This window comes from Erpetoichthys calabaricus, chromosome 3, assembly GCF_900747795.2.
Source record: "Erpetoichthys calabaricus chromosome 3, fErpCal1.3, whole genome shotgun sequence".
Classification (NCBI taxonomy): domain Eukaryota; kingdom Metazoa; phylum Chordata; class Cladistia; order Polypteriformes; family Polypteridae; genus Erpetoichthys; species Erpetoichthys calabaricus.
The window spans coordinates 118,780,129-118,802,531 of record NC_041396.2 but is presented as its reverse complement, the minus strand read 5'-3'; the positions used below and the strand labels follow the sequence as shown (position 1 = coordinate 118,802,531).

General features: G+C 39.1%; 1 protein-coding gene across 1 annotated transcript in view; it reads right to left on the bottom strand.

The window, feature by feature from the left end:
* psmb1 (proteasome 20S subunit beta 1) overlaps nt 1-19,881 on the bottom strand; it is a 43,930-nt gene extending 24,049 nt beyond the window's left edge. Inside the window, exons 1-2 of the mRNA XM_028797316.2 lie at nt 19,668-19,881; nt 132-239 (exon numbers count right to left, since the gene is read on the bottom strand). Coding sequence (XP_028653149.1) covers nt 132-239; nt 19,668-19,768 — 209 coding nt within the window. The 5' untranslated portion in view covers nt 19,769-19,881. The remainder of the gene's footprint in view (nt 1-131; nt 240-19,667) is intronic.
* Nucleotides 19,882-22,403: the final 2,522 nt, after the last annotated feature.

Sequence of the window (22,403 nt, the reverse complement as noted above, 5' to 3'; positions counted from 1 at the left end):
TTGTATATTTTAGTGTTACCATAAAGTGATAAAATCAATTATCTAAGAGCTTAACCACAAAGACAAGATTTTTCATGCAACAGCACTCCTGTTTCTTTTCATTACATTAAGCATTATTAAATACAACTTACAGTTTGTAGCATTTTGGAGACTCTCTGCTATGGATGGAGTATCCTTCACTTAGACGTGTGTCAGAGGCAACAATGGCAAAATCATCACCAGCGAGAGCTAATACAGTACTGAGAAAGCAGAAAAGATGACAAATTCACTGATTTCAGTAATCCGGATTACTATATTATAGTGGATATACACACATACACTTTGTAAAATGTCTTGATGAAAACATTCTAAAATTTATATAAATTAATACAATTTTGAGTAGATAAAGTTATTAGCCAGTCTTTCAAATAGTTTTTCAAGTAGTTTTTTTTATTTCTACTATTTGAATTGATAGACAAAAATTCAGACTTTCAAACTATTTCTAAACAATGTAAAATACAGTACATCCCAAAATACTGTTGTGTTTCTCCTGTCAGAATACCATTTTCTGCAGCTTTAAATTGGTTGTGCTGTCAACTTAAGGCTGGAAATGTGAATATTGTTAATTTAAGAAAACACAGATACTGTATTTAGTTAAAATATAGTTAGTATATCTTTAGCTTTGGTTGCACAGTACTGCAGACTGATTAGTACTGCCACTTTGCAAATCCAGCATACTTGGTTCAAATCCAGCACCTGATTATCTGTCTGGAGTTGAATTCTTTCTTTCTTTCTTTAGTTTTCCTTGCACAATCTCAAAGCCTTGTATGTTTGGTAAAATAGTCCCAACCATGAGTGCAAGTGTGTTCATAACAGGGATGGACAGGTATCCTGTCCAAGACCTTTTCCTACATTGTATCCAGTACTGGCAAAATAGGATATCTAAATTGGAGTAAGCAGGTTTCAGAATGACTGTCTTTATTCATTTGCTAGTGCAGGTCATTTATAAAAGACCATAAAAGAATGTAAAGGTGAATTGTATTATCATAAGATAAAGCATCCTATAAAAGGTTCTCACTTTTATTCTGTAATGTCCTTCTTTTCAGAGATGGAGAGATGGTAGCCGATACCAAAGTCTTTTTTTTTTTTTTTTTTTTTATTATCCTTGAGCATTGTGCATCTTTGTGTGTGTCACCGATTTTACTTTTCTGACTGCGGTTTAAGGGCAGTCAGTACACCACAGACATTTTCAAGAAAAGCTGATTACTAGTGTCTGCAAATTTAAGCACAATGCAGCCATCAATTAGCAGCAAGTCAGTTCAAATAAAAAGCAGCAAAACTGAATATGAATTCACTAAACAATCAAAATCAATTTGCTGAATTTGTGTATTGATTTGAACACAAGAATGTACTTCAACCAGTCTTCAACGAGTTTTAAGGCACAGTTAGGTATGTGTTCAACATTTCTTGCATTTCCTGTCATCCTACACTTACATAGATCTTTGTAGACACGGAACACACATGAAAGGCACGAGTTCCAAATAACTATATGTATATTTGTTAACCTATACAGCTCTGGGTATTACCTCACTCCCTGATAAGGCATGAGCTGGGACAGCTTTTTGCTGTTTCTGCGGCGGTGGGAGGATGGTATTGCAGGCTGCTTGAGCTTACTGACACATTTACAAGACAAAAGACGCTGAATGGAGAGGTGTGAACGGATTTAAGGTGGGCCGGGTTTACGAGTTTTTTCATAGGTTTTGGTAATTGTAGTGTTAAAAGAGTTTTATAATCGGATTTAAGGTGGGCCGGGTTTACGAGTTTTTTTCATAGGTTTTGGTAATTGTAGTGTTAAAAGAGTTTTATAATCCTTTCCATTGTTTCACTTGACAGTTCTCTTCTTGGGGCCATGTTTCCTGTCTACACTACAACTACAGAGTAACTGGCCTATTTAGACTTGTGCAGGTAATTTGCTTTAGAAATGCAAATTACCAGGTGATCCAATATTTTTTCCTCCACTTGGTCTGAACTAAAAATGTACCATTAATTACAACAATTATTAAATTTTTTTTTTTTTTACAATGCCATAATTTTCAACTATTAAATAAAATAGTTTTGTGTCATATCTGGATTTGTTTTTTGCAACAAAGTAAAACAGCTGAATGAACATCCTCCAAGAGTAGCAATTCCATAATTTTAGCCAAGGGTTGATGACTTAAGCAAAGCAAAATGTTAATGTAGCTACAGTAATATATAAAAAGTCTACAGAATCCCACAAAAATCACAGATTTTCTGTAATAAAAAAATGAAACTGTTATAAAACCTATCATTTCCACCTTTAGTGCAAAACTGCAATTTATACAAAAAAATTGAAAACAAACCACAAACTGTATAGTGAAAAATAAGGAAAAAATACACACACAAAACCCTGGTTGCAAATGTGTGCACACTAGGACATGGTAAAAATATCGATTTTCCAATTAATTGCTATTATTCATTTAAATGATTCAATATCAAGATCAATATTGTGAATCTCTATCCTGTTCAGTTAATATACATAGATTTTTGCTTAAATTCATTTTTTGCATCCGATCCAGTAGATGTCACTAATACCCCTGTTAAAGCTTTCTACGGAGAGAAGCTACCCAATCAGAGCACGCAGTTAAGTTCCTGTGTGCTGATTGGCTCAGCGACGGAGCGCCAAATTCGATTCCGCTGCGTTAACCAGGAAGTCTCGTCTCGCTCATTCAGCATCAACGTGTTACGCTGTGTAAAGAGTTAACTTCTGTGTTCTTTTGTATTTATCATTGTGCATAGTCAAGCCCTTCATTATGGCTCCAAATCGATCTGCTCCTGCTACTGCTTCAGGGGCCGTGCCCAAGCAGCAATGGAAGATGCTAACAATTGCCAAAAAGGTAAAAGTTTTGGATATGTTGAAGGAAGGGAACAGCTACACCGCTGTAGGACACCATTACGGCATCAATGAGTCCACGATTCTTTTTATTAAAAAAGGAGGAAAAGAATATAAGATCTACGGCCGCAGTGTCCTTTAACCAGGGCGCAAAATGAGTTGTAAGTGGACATAATAAGGCAGTAGTCCGTACAGAATCTGCTTTAGGGATTTGGATTGAAGACTGCTGGAAGAAGAACAACGGCAGTGCTACACAGTCGCCTGAAGAGGCTCCTTTAGAAGAGCTGTAACGCTGTCCTTTGTTGTGCAGTAAAATTAAACTCATCATTATCGGACAAGTCATCATGTCATTATTGGTGAGTAACCATAATTAATTTTCTATGTACAGTACTTAGTACATGTACGTATGTTTAGTGTCACTGTACACACATTTTACTGTACTGTATACAATTTTTCTTGCATTGTATGTATTTATTGCTGGTGGCCTGTCTATCGTAATGGCTGTAACATATGTGATATCGGAGATGCTCGATATCTTTAAAATAATATTTAGGTTTTACTGTATATAAACTGTGTTTACATACATAATTTCAACGAATCTTACCTAATATCTAAGAGATTACGAAGGGTTTATGCTGTATAACTGTGCGAGAAATGTTTATGAGTGTGGGAGAGTTTATAAGGGCTTAAAATATATAAAAATAACCATATGAACATATGGTTTTTACTTCGCGGATTTTCAACTTTCGCGGGGGGTTCTGGAACGCAACCCCCGCAATCGAGGAGAGTATACTGTAAACTTGTGCAAAAAGCACTCGACGTGAAGTAAGTGCATAAATTGCACCGTACGAATCATATTACCGCCGTTATCAGTCACATTAGATTCATCTAAACCTGCTGTCAACAATCACCAGCTCTAGATCCTTGTTTTAAAATGCTTACTTTTAGTCCAAGGAGGAATTGTGACATGAGCTACTAAAAATATTTAATTTGTAGAATTATAGAAAGATACAAGCCTTCCCGCTGTATCTTTAATTTTGACTAATTCAGGATTTTAAATGCCCAATAGAGGAATAAATTTGGGAAACAGTTTAGTTGAAAGATGACGACATGGACAGTCATAACACATGAATAGGTTATTGAATAACATTATTTAGGAAACAATATTTAGATTTTTTATAATAGTATGCACAAGAATATACAATACACCCCCAAAATTCGCGGGGGTTACGTTCCTAAAGCACCTGCAAATTGTGAAAAACAGCGAATTTTGGATATGGTTAAAAAAATGCTTATTTATAATTTAAATCCTAAATATGCCCCCAAAACACTTTAATTTCAAACGCAGCTTAATACATTATCTAAAAATAGAGAATGTAAAGGTAAACCTGTATACTGTACTGCTATGTCTCCCGGAGTGATAGAATGTAAAATACCGATGTTACCGCTAGATGTACTGTAATTCATGCAAGTGCGTTTTCATTGCCAGAAGCCTTAGAAGGTGCAGGCAGGGCCTTTCAGCGGCATCTTGGGGATTTAACTCTTAAACTGCCACATACTTGGGGGTTAATGCATCCCTGGATGCCAAATACTTTTTTGCTGTACTTTAAGTAAACGTCACAATTAATAAAGAAAAAGTGAAATTTTAATGGAACACTTTTTTTCATGCAAAGAGCATCACAATTACAGCAACACTTATCATTTTACACACTGCTAATGAACTGTAAAAACTATTTAAAAAACTACTGGAACAATATGTACAAGGTGCAACTGATGCAATGGATGAAATTCAGTAAATCACCGAGCCAACTGCACTTGAACTGGCTGCACTCAAGCACACAGAGGTAAGCGCTGTTGCTTGCAGGCTAGTCTAGTGCAGCGGCTCAATCTCAGAAACAGTGAGGCTGCAGTGCTGCAGGGTGTCACACTTGGGTCACAGAATTGCACAGAAACACAGGAGACTGTACAGACAGGAACTTTATTCAAACCCTTCAAACAAACATGTCTCTTTCAGAAGTTAAAACGAGCTCAGCATGCAGTTAGTTCTCAATTAAAGAATAGACAAACATCATAGGGGAGAGAGACCCCCAACAGGAACGAAGATGTCTGGGGGAGTAGAGAGAAACAAAGCAATCAGCCAAAAAAGGACAGGTGATGTTCAGGATTTTAAGTATGTGTAACGTCGCGAGAGAAGCATATCACGCGACAGAGCAGCCACAAGTAAACCCAGCAAGTAAGGGAGCAATGTGAAAGTAGTCTTATCAGCGTTTTTTTAAGAGGGGTTTTTTGAGGAGCGTCCGTATCTTCTAGGGGTCCTTTCAGCCCCCCTGCTCACAGGGGGCAGGCAGTGGTCATGAGCTGGCTGCTCAACGAATGTACGGCACTGACGTTTCCCAGTGCACGCAGGAGCTGATCAGACTATAGCCAGTTGTGGCGATTTAAGGGTTAAGAGGAACCAAACGGAAAATAAAAGAACACTCAGCTGGAGATGCATCACAGCCAATCAGCAGCAAAGAGAAATGAATAACGCTGTAGCGGTTCGGTGCCGCTAAGATTTACACCATTGAGAAGATGGCAATTTATTTATTTTTATGGTGAAGATTCAAGGGACCCATCCAGCCTTGGCCCGACCCACACGCACTCACAAACAGAGACAAAAACAAAGCAAACCAGTAATCAAACAGCAAATAAAGAATGTAATGAAAACAAATGAAATAAATGAACGATACCACCTCTGTTCCCTTTACGGCGATTACACATTAAATACAACAATGCACAAACAAAACACACACAGTAAATCGTGAAAAACAATCATGAAAAAACGGCAACACATGAAATGTAATGATGAAAATAGATAGTCCAGAGATCCGTACGTTGAATGGGAATGTAAAGATAGTCCTACCGCTGATTCCTGAAATGGTGAAGACGGGTGAACAGGTTCAGGAGCGCTCCTTTCTTTGCAGGATGGCCATGAATCCACTAACAGTCCTCATGTACACAGGCAGACGGCAGAAAATCCAGACGGCAAAAACAAAACGATCCAGGACAAAACGAATAAGTACAGGTAACCCAACAGAAGGCAGACAGACAGGACCTTGAAACACACATTACAAAAACTTTTTTTTTGCTTTTGGTCACTGGCCCCCTTTTTAAAAGCCACGCTGACATCCTTTGACCCCAACAGCCCCAGCACCCTCAGCACAAGACCAATCAGAGCCACTGCTGGGAGTTTCAAATTCTATTGGCTACTTTCACCATCCCAAGGTGCGTTTTCCTCTACAGTTTCTTCCTGTTCACTCTACAGTACAGTATTTCCACAAAAAAAGCCATAAAAATCGCAGAAGATATTTGCGGTTTCCGCAAACAATTAGATTAGGTTATAAGGAAAAATATGCGAATGACTGAGGCCGCGAACTCTGAACTGCAGCTTCGTGGGGGTCTACTGTATAGATGTTTTATAAAGTATATGCCATTGTATTGTATTAAAACAAGGAGCCCCCAATAATATGTGTGGACTCTGATGTGGCAATACATATGTTAGTGAAATTATGGTGAATTCTGAATGTGTGCAGTGCTGTGAAAAAGTTTAAAAAAAGACCAATTGTATTTTGATACACATCTTGTAAGTACGGATGTAAAGTGTTCATTTCTAATTAAGCTATATCTTCTTAAATGTCATTCCATGCTTGACACCTTTCAAATAAAGTGCTACTGAAATTTGTCACATTATATTAATGTTCTCTATGAAAGACTAAGTAATCTGTAAAAAACCCACTGTTTCAAATATATGCATATATATCTTCATATGTGTGGGTTATGGGGAAGGGTAGCAAGATGAAAGCCCTTTCTCACAAAGAAAAACATTCAATCCTGACTAGACTTTGCAAAAAGGTATACCCAGTCTCCCACAACCATGTAGAAAATGTACTATGGTCCGGTGAAACCAAGGTTGAACTACAGAATGTAATAAAATAATTCCAAAAGGCAAGTTTGGCGCAAAAACAACAGAGCACACCATTAAAAAAAACACCATACCCAGAGTGAAGCATGGTGGAGGCAGCATCATGCTTTCAGTGGATAGAATCATGAATAGCTCCAAGTATCAGTCTATTTTAGCACAAAACCTTCAAGCATCTGCTAGGAAGGTGAAGATGAACAGGAACTTCACCTTTCAGGAAGACAACAACCCAAAGCATACATCAAAATCAATAAAGCAATGGCTTCATCAAAGGAGGATCAATGTTCTGGAATGGTCCAGCCTGAGCCAAGACCTTAATCAAACTGATAGTCTGTGGAGTGACCTGAAGAGAGCTGTACACAGGAGATGCCCTCATAATTTGACAGATCTAGAATTTTTTTTGCAAGGATGAGTGGGCTAAAGTCGCTAAGTCCAGATGAGCAAACTGATAAGACTTATTCAAAAAGACAGAGTGCTGTAATAAAAATTAAAAGGTGCTTCAACTAAATATTAGTTTAGGCATTGTGCACACTAATGCAACAAGGTTTTTTTTTGGTTTTTTTTACACTAAACAGATTCTGATTTGTTTTCACCTTCTTTGTATTGACTGCAATTTTGTAATAGAGGTGGAATAAGTTTGGACAGGATTAATCTTGGTTTATTATTACACAAAATCTGTGATTTTGGCAGTGGTGTGTAGACTTTTTATATCAGATGTAAATCAAAAAAATACCCTACTAGCCTTACCAAAATCATATCATTGCAACAATGCAACCTTGGGTAACTGAATGATTTATTAATCCATGCCATTTCTTCTACCTACCTTGTATGTAATTTTATAGTGTAAACTTCTAGGGCAGACAAGGACATTAATAATAACACAAGACTGAAAATTTTCACAATTGCAGTCAAAATGTCTGCATCTTTTAAAAGCTACCACAGAACTAATTCAGTTTAGAAGACATTTATTTACAACATAATACAGTATTGTCAAACCAAAACGTATTCAGCCCGGATGCTGACAAGTTCATTGCAAGATCCTCTCAAGTTCACAATGTAATTAATTGCTAGTGATGGGCTGCTCGATACTGAGGTTTCGACACTGTGTCGAGCTTTTGAAGCACTGGAGCTCAATGTGCCGCTTCGAGGCTTGTTTCAAATGCACCCGTCACATGATTTTGAGGCGCGCTAGCGTAATTACATCATTGATATCTGTGCAGTCAGCAGCCAATTTGGTCACTCACTCGTCTGCTGATCTGCTTTGGCGTAAAGTGTAAAAGCAGTTGTCCCTACTGCAGCGGTAAGGTGTGCTGACACGAGTTCCAATCCTAATTGGGGCTCGCATATGGTTATTGCCTGAAGTTAAAATAAGGCCTTTGTAAAAAAAAAAAACAGTTATGTAGTACTAGTCTGTAAGTTAACAAATATATTTTGGAGACATTATGAACGATTTACATGGGGCACCTTTTTCCTTGGTGTGGAATCGTGTCCACCTAGAATCTTTAACAAATTGATGAGCATATTTTGCGCAAGGTAGCACATATTATAACAATTCAGAATCTATTCTACCCCATGTCGATCATATCAGATAGGCTAAGAAACGCTTCACTAAAGCAGACGTGGTCATTACACCAGTATATGCGCAAGAAACTCATCATTAAATGTTTTTACTATTCAGTGATTCCCAGATCTGTAGCTGATATATATTATTGATTTCCAAAAAGCAATGTCAGTAAAAGCGTGTGCTGCATAACTAATCACAACTGTCTTTAAAACAGAATCAGCGCCATCAACGGTGTCTTCTGCAATTTAAGGAAAGCCTTGGGATTTCTGCATTAATGAGACAGTATATGCGCAAGAAACTCTTCATTAAATGTTTTTACTATTCAGTGATTCCCAGATCTGTAGCTGATATATATTATTGATTTCCAAAAAGCAATGTCAGTAAAAGCGTGTGCTGCATAACTAATCACAACTGTCTTTAAAACAGAATCAGCGCCATCAACGGTGTCTTCTGCAATTTAAGGAAAGCCTTGGGATTTCTGCATTAATGAGACAAAAAAGTTGTAAAGAAACTTTGCGAATTCATCCAGAGGTGGACTTAAAGATCACTCAAGTACCGACAAGAATGAACAGCTGGATATGCACATCTGGAGCCAAACTTTCAAAAAAGCACCTGACTTTGTCAGCAACATCCTTTCCTTGTGAAGGCATCTTATCAAAGGCTGCGGTGGGGGGTAAATAAGTAATCTTCTGAACTGCAGCACAATACAGTAAATCACTGATGTAAATAGAATTATTGAAAGACTAAGCTTTTGTCGTTTCTGTATTCTTACACCATCTTCAAGTTACACAATCCCCCGCAGTCACTGTCACATTTAACGTTCCCTGCTCCTTAACCTGTTGTTACCCAAAGCATCAACACTCAGTTTCATTCAAGGTTTTACCGTCCTTCCTTTCATATACATAAAATAAGACACACATTTCCTCTACATACATGTCCAATAATTATTGTAAACTGGCAGGAATGAGAAAAAGCACAAGATGGGAATATTCATGACAAGAGCCTGGGCATCAGGGTGAGGAGGTGCTGTGTCTCCCATTACGTGAGCTTGTCTGCCGCCCCTCAGTTGCACTGGAACACGTTACACTTGGGGCAAATGCAAAGGAGAATACTGACAATGTACACCTTCAGAAGTGGAATAAATAGACTGTATAAGTAGAACATTTCAGGTAAACAATGAGTTTTGTTAATCATAAACAATGCAACATAACTATTATATGTGTTGTTACTTTTTTATTTATTCTCACCAAATGTTACATATCTACATGGGAAATTAACATGGGTAATATGTTTATATTCACTCATTAAAATACACTGTCAAATTATATTAATAAGCAAATTGAGACACTTTGGCCTTTAGGAAATATAAAAAAAAGCGTGTGCACTGTCATTTAGGACAGAATGCATTGTTAACGTCACTCACTCTCTACTGACATGACATCACGAAAAAAAAAAGAAACAGCACAGTCCATACAAACTCATATCCTCCTTGATTTTTGATCTTATGATTAATTGTCAATATCAAATAAATAAAGTAATTTTAAGAAGATGACAATTCTGCTATAGTCAGTTCAATTTAACGCTCCTTTTAAAAAGGTTGCATATACAGAATATAAAACAGAATTTCAATGATGCGGGACTTGCGAGTGGTTACGAATAATATGTGACACAGAAAAATTATAATTCCTAATAACAGGAACAAGTAGAAACTACGATTTCCTAAAACAGACACTGTAAACATAGGCATTTCAATAAATAATTTAGGAGGCTTGTGTGTGCATTTCAATATCGATTTCAGAACTAGGTAGGCCACCTGTTGTACTATACAGTGATTCCTCGCTATATTGCGCTTCGCCTTTCGCGGCTTCACTCCATCGCGGATTTTATATGTAAGCATATTTAAATATATATCGCAGATTTTTTGCTGGTTCGCGGATTTCTGCGGACAATGGGTCTTTTAATTTCTGGTACATGCTTCCTCAGTTGGTTTGCCCAGTTGATTTCATACAAGGGACGCTATTGGCAGATGGCTGAGAAGCTAGATTGCTTACTTTTCTCTCTGTCTTGCGCTGACTTTCTCTGATCCTGATGTAGGGGGATTGAGCAGGGGGGCTGTTCACACACCTAGACGATACGGACGCTCGTCTAAAAATGCTGAAAGATTATCTTCACGTTGCCAACTTTTTGTGCAGCTGCTTCCTGAAACGACATGCTGCACGGTGCTTCGCATACTTAAAAGCTCGAAGGGCACGTATTGATTTTTCACTGAAAAACAAACTCTGTCTCTCACTCTCTCTCTCTGCTCCTGACGGAGGGGTTGTGAGCTGCCGCCTTCAACAGCTTTGTGCCGCGGTGCTTCGCATAATTAAAAGCCAAACAGCCCTATTGATCTGTTTGCTAGAGATTGTTTTCTCTATCTATGTGACATTCTGTGCTCCTGACACGCACTCCTTTGAAGAGGAAGATATGTTTGCATTCTTTTAATTGTGAGACAGAACTGTCATCTCTGTCTTGTCATGGAGCACAGTTTAAACTTTTGAAAAAGAGACAAATGTTTGTTTGCAGTGTTTGAATAACGTTCCTGTCTCTCTACAACCTCCTGTGTTTCTGCGCAACTCTGTGACCCAAGCATGACAATATAAAAATAACCATATAAACATATGGTTTCTACTTCACGGATTTTCTTATTTCGCGGGTGGCTCTGGAACGCAACCCCCGCGATGGAGGAGGGATTACTGTAAATGGTAGCTCAAGCAGGACTTAACAGGAAATAGTCTAACAAGAAAATGACTGACTGAAACGAAGATGCTTGCGCCGCAACAATAAAGGTTCGCACTGTCATTCTGCATGTTTATAAGGCGCCGATTGGCTGAAACTGCTTATAGTGAATTGTCCCAAGTTGGAAGTGCCGTATAGCGATCAGAAATGAAGACACATTTAGGTATGCTGGACAATAGTTTGTTTTTCTACAATACAAATTCAGTACGACACCAGGGTCTCCAAACACACAAATATGAAGCTTATTATGTTTTACAGTGAAACTCTTTACATACACAATAGAATTAGGGACGTGTACCCCCTGGCCGACTACAGAGGCCCAACCTTCCCTTGACAGCTCAATTTGCTCGCTATCCGTCCAAGTTGGAAATTTTTGTTAAATGGAGGAATTGAAAAAAAAAAAAGCTTTTCACAAGAGGAGAATCAACGATGCGAACCCCTGGTGTTTTTACTGACAGTCAGTTGCAATACCATTGATCTACCTAATTGGGATAATTAACGAGCTCTGCACAACTGAACTACTACTACTGTTCTTACGCAACAGATGTAGACAATATATGTTGTTTGATATATGCACGTTAAATTGGTTTAATTGACACGAGAGTATCATTGTTGTATTCTCCTAATGAAGATGAAAAAATATTTATAGATGTACAAGGGGGCTCCGTCCCCTGCTCGCTTCGCTCGCCTACCCCCGGCATTGGGTATCCTGAAATACATTAGTCGAGCTCGTTCGTTTTGGAGCCGTGCCCGCTTTGCCCGCGGCATTTCAGACGCGCGTTGTAGGCGCCTGCGTTCATTGAGTTTATCCAGCCAGGCTCATGTTTGTATATCCGTCAGTCGAGCTTGTTCGTTTTGAACCCATGCCTGCTTTGCTTCCGCAGTTTCAGACGTGCATTGTAGGCGCCTGCGTTCATTGATCTTATCCAGGTGGGCTCGTGTTTGTATCGTTGAGCTGTATTGTGTTTGAATTTGGTGTAAAGCATTCAGCAGTTTGTACAATCCCAAGCAGCACATTATTCCTAACTTCACTCCACAGTAGTGCCACTCACAATATGGCGGTGACGCCTGTGCCTTCACTCCGCAGTAGTGCCACTCACAATATGGCGGTGACGCCTGCGCCTTCCGTACTATGCCGGGTTTCACTATGCTGTGTAGGCGCCTTTGCCTTTCGTATGTAGGCGCCTGCACCTTCCGTACTATGTCAGGTTTGCCTCTGCTGTGTGGTGTGAACGTTTAGGGTTCCGTATTCTCTGGGCTTGTTGCTTTATTTCTGTTAGTTGAGCTCTTTCGTTGTTGGCGGTGTATAGCGCGTTGTAGGCGCCTGTGCTTTCCGTACCATCTCAGGTTTGATTATGCTGTGTGTTGTGGACCTTTGTGGACTCTGTAGTCTGTCCCGTTTTACTCTGGGGCGGGGGGCTGTATCCTCTTTTTTGTGTGGCTGTGTCGTTACTGCTTTCCGTACTCTCTCGGGTTTGATTTGTGAACCTTTGTGGACTCCGTAGTCTGTCCCGTTTCACTCTGGGGCGGGGGGCTGATTCCTCGTTTTTGTGTGGCGCCTGCGCACTATGTCTCCTGCGTCCATATCCGGTTTACCATTCTCGGTTAGTAATATGGATACTATATGACGTATGGTTTTCAAGAAAATTGAATTGAAAATTGAATTAAGCGTTGCATAAAAAGGTTGCACAATTTACCTAATCTTTTTATTTATATATCTATATCTATATATACATATATATATATATATAACAATATATCTTTGACACTATGTATCAGACAAAGGAAATCACAGCAATCCGCAATAACAATAATGAATTCTCAGCAACTACCTGAATTGTCGTTTCAGACCGTCACTTAACTATATCAACTGAAGTGTGTAGTGTCAATGCAAATTACAAAATATAACTGGAGAGTTAAGTGTCAGATACAGTGGGGCAAAAAAGTATTTAGTCAGCCACCCAGCCACCAATTGTGCAAGTTCTCCCATTTAAAAAGATGAGAGAGGCCTGTAATTTTCATCATAGGTATACCTCAACTTTGAGAGACAAATGAGAAAAAAAAAAAAAAAAAAAAATCACATTGTCTGATTTTTAAAGAATTTATTTGCAAATTATGGTGGAAAATAAGTATTTGGTCACCTACAAACAAGCAAGATTTCTGGCTCTCACAGACCTGTAACAACTTCTGTAAGAGGCTCCTCTGTCCTCCACTCGTTACGTGTATTAATGGCACCTGTTTGAACTCGTTATCAATATAAAAGACACCTGTCCACAACCTCAAACAGTCACACTCCAAACTCCACTATGGCCAAGACCAAAGAGCTGTCAAAGGACACCAGAAACAAAATTGTAGACCTGCACCAGGCTGGAATGACTGAATCTGCAATAGGTAAGCAGCTTGGTGTGAAGAAATCAACTGTGGGAGCAATTATTAGAAAATGGAAGACATACAAGACCACTGATAATCTCCCTCGATCTGGGGCTCCACACAAGATCTCACCCCGTGGGTTCAAAATAATCACAAGAACTGTGAGCAAAAATCCCAGAACCACACGGGGGGACCTAATGAATGACTTGCAGAGAGCTGGGACCAAAGTAACAAAGGCTACCATCAGTAACACACTACGCCGCCAGGGACTCAAATCCTGCAGTGCCAGACGTGTCCCCCTGCTTAAGCCAGTACATGTGCAGGCCCGTCTGAAGTTTGCTAGAGAGCATTTGGATGATCCAGAACAGGAATGAAACCAAAATAGAACGTTTTGGTAAAAACTCTACTCGTCGTGTTTGGAGGAGAAAGAATGCTGAGTTGCATCCAAAGAACACCATACCTACTGTAAAGCATGGGGGTGGAAACATCACGCTTTGGGGCCGTTTTTCTGCAAAGGGACCAGGACGACTGATCCGTGTACAGTAATCCCTCGCTATATCGCGCTTCGCCTTTCGCGGCTTCACTCTATCGCGGATTTTATATGTAAGCATATTTAAATATATATCGCAGATTTTTTGCTGGTTCGCGGATTTCTGCGGACAATGGGTCTTTTAATTTCTGGTACATGCTTCCTCAGTTGGTTTGCCCAGTTGATTTCATACAAGGGACGCTATTGGCAGATGGCTGAGAAGCTACCTGGCTTACTTTTCTGTCTCTCTTGCACTGACTTTCTCTGATCCTGACGTAGGGGGATTGAGCAGGGGGGCTGTTCGCACACCTAGACGATACGGACGCTCGTCTAAAAATGCTGAAAGATTATCATCACGTTGCTATGTTTTGTGCAGCTGCTTCCTGAAATGACATGCTGCACGGTGCTTCGCATACTTAAAAGCTCGAAGGGCACGTACTGATTTTTGATTGAAAAACAAACTCTGTCTCTCTCTTCCTGCTCCTGATGGAGGGGGTGAGAGCTGCCGCCTTCAACAGCTTTGTGCCGCGGTGCTTCGCATACTTAAAAGCAAACAGCCCTATTGATTTGTTTGCTTTCCTCTGTCTTTCTGACAGTCTCTGCTCCTGACGCACACTCCTTTGAAGAGGAAAATATGTTTGCATTCTTTTATTTGTGAGACGGAACTGTCATCTCTGTCTTGTCATGGAGCACAGTTTAAACTTTTGAAAAAGAGACAAATGTTTGTTTGCAGTGTTTGAATAACGTTCCTGTCTCTCTACAACCTCCTGTGTTTCTGCGCAAATCTGTGACCCAAGCATGACAATATAAAAATAACCATATAAACATATGGTTTCTACTTCGCGGATTTTCTTATTTCGCGGGTGGCTCTGGAACGCAACCCCCGCGATGGAGGAGGGATTACTGTAAAGGAAAGAATGAATGGGGCCATGTATCGTCAGATTTTGAGTGAAAACCTCCTTCCATCAGTAAGGGCATTGAAGATGAAACGTGGCTGGGTCTTTCAGCATGTCAATGATCCCAAATACACCGCCCGGGTAACAAAGGAGTGCCTTTGTAAGAAGCATTTCAAGGTCCTGGAGTGGCCTAGCCAGTCTCCAGATCTCAACCCCATAGAAAATCTTTGCTGGGCAACACGGACTTTCAATTCCCTCCAACAGCCCCAAAACATCACTGCTCTAGAGGAGATCTGCATGGAGGAATGGGCCAAAATACCAGCAACAGTGTGTGAAAACCTTGTGAAGACTTACAGAAAACGTTTGACCTCTGTCATTGCCAACAAAGGATTAATAACAAAGTATTGAGATGAACTTTTATTATTGACCAAATACTTTTTTTCCACCATAATTTGCAAATAAATTCTTCAAAAATCAGACAATGTGATTTTCTGGATTTTTTTTTTCTCATTTTGTCTCTCATAGTTGAGGTATACCTATGATGAAAATTACAGGCCTCTCATCTTTTTAAGTGGGAGAACTTGCACAATTGGTGGCTGACTAAATACTTTTTTGCCCCACTGTAGACTCTCAAAAATATAGAGGTCAATGCCTTTGAGTGTGTTGAGGCTTCCCAGAGCCTCCTTTAACTGCTCATGTCTACTCAGTGCTTCGACTGCCTTGACGATTCAGTAACCAGTACGCATGTCTGCTCGGTGCTTCGAAGCGCATGTCCTGATGATGCAATCCCTGTGCGCATGTCTGCTCGGTGCTTCAAACGAACCACGCTTCATGATGCAATCCCAGTGCGCATGTCTGCTCAGTGCTTCGAACTAAGCTTGACGATTCCAGTGCTTTGAATCATTATTCATCGAGCTCCCATTTGAAGTACATATGGCATCAGCAGAGTTCAAAAACTCAACAGAATTGCCAGGTGAAATGAATGTTTGTGGATGATCAATACATTTTAAATGATTGTGCCCGATAATACTTAGAGGCAAAAAATAAAACTATAAATTACCGTATTTTTCGCACCATAAGACGCACTTTTTTTCCCCCAAAAGAAGGTTGGAAATGTCTGTGCGTCTTATGGAGCGAATATTGCGTCACAGACCATGATGTGTATTACCTGACAAAAGTCGACATCCACGGGTAGAGGGCGACAAAACTCACTGTTACGTTACAGGCATTCCCTCTGTGCTTGGAGGAATGTTAGACTCATTGACTCGGCATCTAATCCTTGCGTGTGCGTGAGTTGCGAAATGTAAACAAATATAAACAAAGGCAAGATAGCATCTACATCTCATGAGGGAGCAAAGCGAGTGCAGAAAACAAAATACTCAGCAGATGATGTTTTGCGCATTATCACTGAGTCGGACTCTGGACTCGACAGATTACCAGCCGCTGGACTACTTCAGGCTGTTCTTTCCTGAAGCTGCCTTTCAGCTAGTGTCAGACGAGACAAACAGGTATGCAGAGCAATTTTTTGAATCGAGGGCTGTGCTTGCACCGCATTCTCGTTTTTCAAACTGGAAACCCACAACAAAATACGAAATGAAGGGCTTTGTGGAATTACAAATATAGATGGGACTAGACTGGTGATATAACTTCAGGGAGCATTGGTCCAAACGTGCTTTGTCCCCTGGTGGCTTTGGACAGGTTATGCCGGGTGATGATAGGTACATGCTCCTGCAAAGTGATTGTGAGCAACTGAGCTTCAGAAATTCTGAAACTAGCGATGGAGTTCTTGGGGTTTCCATAAAACTAGAAGAGTGCTTGAACCTTAAAGTCTCTCCTTATTTGTTAATGACAGTGATGATGTTTCTTAATACCAGTGTTGAATTTACATGGTTGAAATATTATTCTGCTATATTTTATTAAACATATTAGTGCACCATTTGGTTCAGAATATTTTTTTTTCTTGTTTTCCTCCTCTAAACCTAGGTGCGTCTAATGGTCAGGTGCGTCTTATGGTGCAAAAAATACGTTATACATCATACAAATGGCGACTTGTAGAATGCATAATGCTGCAAAGAAGAGCTTTAGTAATACAGGTGACAACGCCTCTCTCACTATAATACTCTCATCCATTCTTTGCCTCATGCAATGTTTTCATGCAACACTGAATGTACGTTATATAGTATACATCTACATATAATTGTTTTCGTCTTCATTACATACATACATAAAAAAAACATACATTATATACATCCACTCTGCTAAAAACAGTGGTGGTGCAGCGGTAGCGTTGCCACCCCATAATAAGCATACATGGGTTCGGGTCCCACATCCACCCAGTGTGAGTTGTTACCCAAAAGAGTCTGTTTTTCTTTCTCTCTCTTTTTTTTTTTTTTCTTCATTTAACAGCAAACTCCACCGTGGACCGATAGCGAGCAAGGCGAGCTATCAAAGTTGGGTTGGATTGCCACAGGCGGCCAAGTTGCACACAACCCTAGTAAAGATATATCAAACGTGTGTATATATATATATCTATCAATGAGCATCTTGCTTTATGTTTATAACAAAACAAATTATTTGAGTGACAATTTCAACTGTTATTGTAGTTGTTGATGGCGGGTTTAGCGGTTTAAATTTTTAATTATTAAACTAATCAGGTGGAATGTGTTCTTACTTTGAGTGTTGGGGGGAGGGCTACACGGTAAATGTGTTAGTTGACTGGGATTGTGCCTCTCTAACTGGAAGATTGCTTAGGAATGATACAGACTGGACAACTATCATATGTGTTTTAGGAAATGTTTCATTATTGCACTGTGCTGTGACTAAGACAACTTTTTACTGATCGCCTATCAGGACCTTGAACAATGTGTTCACAGGGGAGGGATGCTGCTGGTAAAGGCAAATTCTTTTTCAATTTCAGGTCCAGATGTGTTTATCCCGCTGCTTTTTGTTGCCTCAGCACTCAAGAGGATCTTTAATGCCGACCTTGATACATACAATGCTCATTTGATACATGCACTGCTCACCTTGGAGTGTCCTGTGTGTGTCAGTGTGCTGGTGACTGATCTGCACCATGTCTCTCAGCCACTCTGATGTGCTCCGGATTGAATATTTGGTGCAGCAGAGCAAATTCAACCTGATCTACCACAGTGGGTTTATCATCACCTTATTCAATGGCAGGATTCATGGACGTCAAATGGCAATGAATAGAACATGGATTAATGTAAGTATGTGTGCTGCCTTACGCAATTAGTCATCACATTTTTATGGCTATTCTAAGTGGGGATGATTTCCCACTCTCTTATGCGATCCTTCCACAGTATCTCTCAAAATTATTTAGTTCAAATTGGTTATAAAGATTTCACTTCTGAGCGTTTTATTATTATTAATTTTGAGAAGTCTTTAATTCAGATCGAACTCGGGCTTGCACTATGCTCAAAATTTGAAAAGCAACCACTTTAGTCAATTGAGCCAATGACGGCGTCGTTTCTTCGTAGCAAACTCGTTACTTTTGTGCTCCACAAAATATTGTAAAGTACAGTATTAGAAAATGAAATATCTTAATACTTGATCGAATGACAACATCTGTGATTTAAAGATTTAACCCTTTCTTTCTCAAATGTGCTTACTTATATCATGGCAAAGTGCTGGGATAAACCTTTATTTTCCGTCTACTTCGTTTTAATTAAGTCAGAACAAAGAAAACATTTAAAGGCTGGTAAATGTGATGTCAAGAAAAGATGAGGGTTAATTATAATACTAATAACAGGAGCGATAATAATGATACAGTGCAAAAGTGAATATTCATTGAAAGAGCCGGGTATCCAAGAGTGTGGCGTGTTATTTTGTTTAACGCTTGCCATCGTATAGTACATTCTGCCTGTCGGAGTTAGTTATTATATATATATATATATATATATATATATATATATATATACATATACACACACACACACACACACACTAGAAGCTGCTGACGAACCCTTTCTCTTCGTTGCCAGTCTGTAGCAGCGAAAAAGTAAAAGCAGTAAGAGTTTTAACAGACGTCACTGAAGTGGATCGATCATGAGTTTGTGTAACGTTAATGAAAATGGTCAGGAGGTCAAATGCTTCGAAGCTTCGATACGATTTCGTGAGGCTTCACTCCGCATATCACTAGTAATTGCACCTACACGTCTTTAGGGATTCGGAGGAAAGCACACAAACATTTTTCTTCATAAATATAAGTAAGGAATGCCGGAGATAATAAACATCCGACTGCCACAAATATTACACTTTAAAACTGCTTCAAATTTTCGTTATTTTTGTTTTGCGATTGTCTGTATACCCTGACACTTCAACAACTGAGAGCACATACAACACACATTAAGAAATTAAAATGTTCATACTGAAAATAGCAGTAATCTAGTGAAACCCTCTTGAATAATGGACAAAAAACCTAATAGCAAAACACAACTTATTTAAATAAAAACTGAAAGAAGACAATTTAGATTAAAGCAATAAGGAAATCGAAACTACTTGTCAATTTTAAGATGGAACAATTAAAACAAAACGAAACTTACAAAATTAACCAGAAAAAATGACGAGGCTTACTGAATTTAAAACTGACAAAAATAATTAGAAAAATGACGATGCTTAATTAATTTAAAACTAAGTTAAAAAGAAAACATTAATGTAATGCTTACCCTCCGTTAAAAGCATAGGGTGAAAACTTGTGCTCAGTGGGGCCAGCGTAATGAAATTCCTTCATTCGCTCATTCTCACCATAATAAGCACTGGACAGCATTGCGATCTTTGATGTTACAGAATTTTGTGATAAACTGACAAGAAATAATCACTGCGACCGTGTATCTGCTGTCTCACTATAATATGGCGCAGAAGGAAGCGGAAGACACGGATGAGGTAAATGTCCGTACCATAGAGTTTAAATATTGATGGCTTCTTCTGGATTATTATGGCAGTTGGCTGACCGACGTAAAAGTTGCATTACCGCCACCTACTGAGCTGGAGTGTGGAGCAAAGACTCAGGAAGAACAAATAATATCCAAAAGTCCAACACATTTTTAAAATTCAGATAAGCATTTTGAGACACTATATTGCCAACACTGTCCTAATATACTTTCTATTGCAATAACCTGCTGCCCCATAGATTTAATTTTTAAAAAGATTTATTCTTTGCTCCCAACCTCCCGTTTCAGGATAAAAATATTTTCTGCATATCCCTGTGAATAATTTAAATCTGTGAGCCCAAGACATAATCATGTGATTTTCTAGAAACATGATCATCACAGTGCAAACCACATACTAGCTAGGCAGACCCTGTCTCACATTGCATTCAGCACTTTTGAAATTTTAATCTTGTAACTGAGCAGGAAGTCTTAACTTTAATTTCTAAAATGAAACCTACTATTTGTTCACTAGATCCAGTGGCAACAAAACTAATAAAAAGTGAAATGGGTGTTCTTGAAGCGCCTATTCTTAACATTATCGATAGTTCATTATTGCATGACACAGTACCTGATGCACTAAAAGTGTCAGTCATTAAACTAATACTTAAAAAGGCATACCTAGACCCACACATTCTTAATAACTATAGACCCATTTCAAATTTACCAAGTAGTCACCAATCAGCTTTAGTCACATCTTACGCATAACAATTTATTTGAGGAATTCCAGTCTGGTTTCCACACTGGTCATAGTACAGAAATGCCACAACGCACGTTGTAAACTGATATTCTGATATACTCTGATGAAGGAAACTTCACTGTAATTATGTTGTTAGACTTAAGCTCAGCATTTGACACCACTGACCATTCTATTTTACTGCACAGGCTAGAAAATGATGTTGGGCTTACAGGCACTGTGCTCGCTTGGTTTAGTTCTTATTTATCAAATCGATTCCAATGCGTACAGAAATGTGCTAACAGTACTCCATCATTATACACAGAAGTGAGATATGGTGTCCCGTAAGGCTCAGTACTGGGACCTTTACTGTTTTCACTTTATATGCTTCCACTGGGATTTATCATTAGGAAACATAATGTTAATTTTCACACGTATGCAGAAGACACCCAGTTATATCTTTCTTTTAGATCAAATGAAGTTTCTCCAGTTATCTTTGACTCTATCATGTCATTTAAAGTGCACATTAGAAAGTTGTCCAAATCATGTTTCTTCCATCTTAAAGATATTAGGAAATTAAGGCTTTTCTAAATAAACTGGATTCTGAGAAATTAATTCATGCATTCATTTCTAGTAGGATTGACTACTGCAATGCTGTGTTCACTGGATGTTCAAATTGTTCTTTATACAGCCTCCAGTTAATCCAAAATGCTGCTGCAAGAATTATTACAAGAACAAGAAAATATGAACACATAACTCCAGTTCTTAAATCCTTACATTGGTTCCCAGTTAAGCTTAGGGCAAATTTCAAAATCCTCATTTTAACATATAAAGCATTAAATGGCCAAGGTCCGGCTTACTTGTCTGAACTTATCATGATTTACAAACCAGAGCACACATTAAGATCTCAAGATGTCGGTCTGCTTATGATTCCAAGGATTAATAAAATAACAATGGGAGGTCGAGCTTTTAGTTACAGGGCCCCTAAATTGTGAAATGGTCTGCCTGCTACTATAAGAGATGTCCCTTCAGCATTGCCTTTCAAATCCCGGCTAAAGACTCACTACTTCAGTTTAGCACATCCTAACTAGAGCTGCTGATTAACTGTACAGACTGCATCTCTGTTGCTGGTCATTAGCACTAAAACATAAGTAATAAAATAGAATTTTTTACTAACCCTCACCTATTCTGTTTCTTTTCTCGGTACTCAAATGTGTCACTTGATGCCATGGCCAACCTGCCAAGTTGCTTTACTAAGGTAAAGTCATCCCTGATGGAGGATCAAGTGAATCATTGGGAAGAGGGGTCCTTTCATCAGATTGGCTGGCCCAGCACAATCCCAGCTGTGGAATGGCCAACTGGGGGAGGCAGCTTGATGTCTGAGGTCTCCAGGACTCTAAACAAATCCAAATCATATTATGTGATATCATCTACTGTTAAGTTCTGCTCTGTACTTGTAATAATTTTATTTTACTGTTATACTGTATTGAGGATTACTTGTGTTTTGTTCTGTGTATTGTATTGTATTGACCCCCTTCTTTTTGACACCCACAGCACACCCAACCTACCTGGAAAGGGGTCTCTCTTTGAACTGCCTTTCCCAAGGTTTCTTCCATTTTTTTTTCCTACTAGGGTATTTTCGGGGAGTTTTTCCTTGTCTTCCTAGAGAGTCAAGGCTGGGGGGATGTTAAGAGGCCGGGCTTGTTAAAGCCCATTGTGGCACTTCTTGTGTGATTTTGGGCATACAAAAATAAATTGTATTGAATCCATCCATCCATTATCCATATTGTATTCTATTG